General features: G+C 35.8%; 1 protein-coding gene across 1 annotated transcript; it reads right to left on the reverse strand.

Moving 5' to 3' along the window:
- Positions 1–2,643: 2,643 nt before the first annotated feature.
- On the reverse strand, positions 2,644–3,156 carry LOC145819238 (zinc finger BED domain-containing protein RICESLEEPER 1-like). The gene has a single exon (XM_082913200.1). It carries the CDS (start codon positions 3,154–3,156, stop codon positions 2,644–2,646), a length of 513 nt encoding a protein of 170 aa, XP_082769326.1.
- Between the last annotated feature and the right edge of the window lie 987 nt (positions 3,157–4,143).

Below are 4,143 nucleotides of genomic sequence, written 5' to 3' on the forward strand. Positions count from 1 at the left end.
ATAGTTATAATGTAAATTCCTTCACTAGCTCATTGTTTTAGGTCTTGAAACATGAGTTGTTTGAGTTGGTTGCATGTTGTAGTGTCATTTTGCATGTCATTTCAGCATATATAGCTCTGTCATATTCTCATCTGTTTCACTCTTTAAATTTCTTTTGAGAGTTGTTTCAAGTTTGGGATCTTTTAAGCTTGAGATAGAGTTTGTGCTTAATGGTTTTAATCCTCTTTTGAGGGTTTCTACTAACCAACGGCATGAACTCTCTCTTGCCTTACATTATCACTTGGTTGAAACTTCTTTCTCTCTAGAGGACTCTCACCTTGGACAAATTGACTAAAGAATGGTTTGGTAACTTAAAATGTGTAAATAAAATTGGACAAGTAAAACTTGAACAAGATAAACATGTTGTGTTTGCGTTGCATGTGTTCAATCGAACGTTATATTGAACACAAGGAAGATTGGAGCATTTCATACTCAAAGTCATGAAATGAGTCAATCTCCTTGGTCTCCATTGCCTTTGATCACACATGATAAGGTAATGGTCTTGAGTCTTGTTTTGTACATTTATTGAAATTGTACAACTTGGATCTTTGGCCATCATGTAATGAAATTGCTTGATTGGCGGTTTTGGATCCAAGAGTGCCATTCCTTTGAGGTTTTGAGATGATAAGAAGGGGTACAGTACAAACATACCTCTGGAAAAACCTTCATTTTGCTCTGTTTGTGCTCTGTTGTAGTGTGGTGATTCAGAACACCAGTGGCCGGCAGTGGCTCATTGGTGGCCGACAGTGGTTCACTCTTGGCCAGCAAGGAACATTTTTGGCCGGCAGGGGGCCGGCAGCAACCTACCATGGCCAGCAGGTTACTGGTGTGATCCTCAGCATTGATTTGATACGTTGGAGCATAAAGGTTTTGAAGTGTACTCAACCCTGCAAATAGAGCCTCTTAAGAGCAAACTGGAGGACTTTTCGAGGCAAAAACTGCGTGCATGCAGCTTCTACTTCCCGAAGCAGAGTAGTAGCAGCATAGTTTAATATGTTAATTAGCTAGTTAATTTGCATTAATCGTTGTAATAATTAAGTAGCTTAGCTTAGCTATTTCTTTTTTCATACAGTTAATTATTTGTGCATGCGTGTGTGCATGTCTTCCAACCCCGCATCTTTCTCCCTTTTACTTAACCGCTTTTGATGGTTAGATTAGGGACATTTTCAATTAGCATATCTTATGCTCGCATATTTGCATCATTCATTTGTATTGCATGCACCGAGGCTCGACGCATCATTCAAACTACATCGTATTTCAATGCACTTATTTGAATACGTGTTTAACAACATGTTATCAAAATTGTATCATATGCCATATTAGTAGCCAAGCCTATTAATTTCATATTGCATGTGTTGCATTAGGCATCTTAGCATAGTTAGGATCTTGCATTTTTTCTAACTAGCTTTTGTTTTGGCTTGGAGTACTCGGTAAGCTTTTACGCTTTAGCATACTTGCGTGAGTGTGAGTGTTTCCATGATAGCATACTTGCCATGAGGCTATTTGTTTAAATAATTAACTGTATGAATGCCTGTGGATGAAGGCTTATTGTTTGAATTGGAACAATTCAATGATTGCATGTTTTAAGCACACTTTACGAAGTGGCAAATCATGTTTTAAGTCCACTTGAGGTGGTAAATCCACGCTTTAGCCCAGTTGAGGGTGGCAACTTCAAACCATTTTCAAAAACAAACATGAGTTGAAATATTCCAATTCTCACGATTTTAGTCTATACTTGCTTGTGTGCGTCACATAGTAAAGTTAGTTAATAACCAGAATAAGAACACATGAGGTTTATAAAACAACATATCATAATTAGTAGAGGCTGATCTTTGATCGGGCGAGCGGGGTGCTCATTTCAAGACCTTCCCCTCTCGTACCCAAGTTCCCAAGCCGGGGCAACTTTGGTGATGACGGACACGTGGCCTTTGGCACGAGTCAGGGTTTCCTAAATTTTCCCAAAACAAAATATTTAGGTAGCGACTCTGTAATCTGGCAAAGCAGTCCAATTTTGGCATTATTTGATTCAAAATCGATTTTTCAAAATGATTTGCCGAATTGGACTCTTTGGTGATTATCAGTTTCACATTGCACTTATGAGACTAGATAGATGTCTAAAACCATAGAGATGTTTCTAGTAGCTTCAGCTTCTAGGTAGATCTCTGGAAAACAAAAGTCAATAAGCATCATTTTGTATCTGTGATCTAAAACAATAGCCATAGCCATCAGTAAATTGCATTCACCCCAATACTTGTCAAATTTGATCTTCATCTTCAAAGTCATTGCTTGAATGTATTCATTGTAATCCACTGATTTCACATTCAATATCTCTTTTATTCTCCAGACCTTTGTAAGGAACAAATTAGAAGTTAGCTAGTCACTTCTAGAAATGATATTTGTGACTGCATTGAAAATTACCAAAAATTGACACACATTCTCTACTTTTATCCAATCTTCAAGGCTAGGCACATAAATAAAACCCAAATCCCTCTTTTGATACCTAGGGAAGACATCTTTAAACTTCAATGCAGTAGCCATCATCATATATTCTCCATTCCATCGTGTAAGACAATCCAAAATCAATTGCTTCGATGGCAATTGCAACTACTTAACAATTTCATTAAATTGAAGAAGACAAGCTTCTGATGTAACCAAATACTTCACACCTTCTCGAACACCATCAACAATATCTCCAATTTCACTAAGGCCATATTGCACCATGATATTGAGGATATGTGCACAACAATGAATGTGAAAATTTTTTCTGCCTAATGGTTGTTTCTTCTTCATGGCAAAGTTTTCTTTCAAGGCCCTCAAAGCAACGTCATTGTATGAAGTATTGTCAACTATAATAGTAGCCACCTTGTTTTCAATTCCCCATTCAACTAAACATTTGTGAAGGGCATTAGGAATGATAACTCTAGTGTATGGAGGTGGTACATTACAAAAGTTGAGGAGACGCTTTTGTAATTGCCAATCATCATCTACAAAATGAGCCATAATGACCATATATTGGATTTTTTGCACCGAATTCCACAAGTCTATTATGATACTGATTCTGTTAACATTCTTCATCAATTTTTTTGACTTTTTCTTTATAGGTTGATACACAGTCATTTTTTGTCATTGTATGACTAATCTTTTGCCAATATGGGGTAGCGGTTCTCATAAACTTGTTAAACAAAACATGCTTCCTTTTCATAAATGGATACTCATGATAAAGTATCTTGTGAGAAGTTGCTTCCCTTACCGTTGCACCATTCGTAAAGGTAGAAGCATTGGTTACACTATCGGATTCAACTGTAGAAAATGATAGAACTTTTTGCTTCTTTTTTGCAAGTTTATGTGCCACACAATTTTTCTTGAAATGCCTCATAAGTTGAGTTGTAGCACCGGTTGCGTGAATTGCAAAATTTGTTTTACACCATTTACATTGAGCTTCTTTGTACCATCTGGAAGGACTACTTCAGTAAATTCTTTTTCTAGACTTCTTTTCGAATGGGCTTTTGTCATTTACGACTCCTTCATTGTCTTTTTCATTGTCCTCTATTTCAATCATATCATCAACATTAGCATCAACATTATTCACATCATTGGTAGAATTATCCATGAGTGGACTAATAGATGACTATTCGAATGAAGAAAATGGTATACATGAATCTTGTTTTGGAGAAGTGAGATGAAGTTGTCTATTTGACATATCTAGAAAGGGAAAAAAAATTCAAAAAATGAGGGTTAAAAAATGTAATCAATAGTGCCACAAAAGGAAAGAAAGAGTAAATTGAAATCAAAATAATGAGATAATTCCAAAATTAATCAATTTTCTGAGATAGTTCCAAAATTAGTCAATTTTCCAAAAAGTTATGATCAACTACAGCAATAAAGCTTGATAAAAATAAATTTTTTATAAAAAAAAAATAGCAATAAAGGCAAACAAAGACACTAAGAATAGAGCACTACTTTAACCAACAATCAACCAAGGAGCAACACTACTCTAACCATTGTATTTTGTTTGCCATACCCCCATCAACATTGCATCAAAGTAAGCAAAAACAAGCAGCAACATTGCATCAAAGTTAAAAAATAAAAAAAAGAGCAAAGCAT

This window comes from Camellia sinensis, chromosome 2, assembly GCF_055761805.1.
Source record: "Camellia sinensis isolate YWXY chromosome 2, ASM5576180v1, whole genome shotgun sequence".
NCBI classification, from domain to species: domain Eukaryota; kingdom Viridiplantae; phylum Streptophyta; class Magnoliopsida; order Ericales; family Theaceae; genus Camellia; species Camellia sinensis.

What these genes read in the sequence shown, in the direction of transcription:
- LOC145819238 (XM_082913200.1), bottom strand. Translation starts at nt 3,156, where the DNA reads ATGACTGTGTATCAACCTATAAAGAAAAAGTCAAAAAAATTGATGAAG.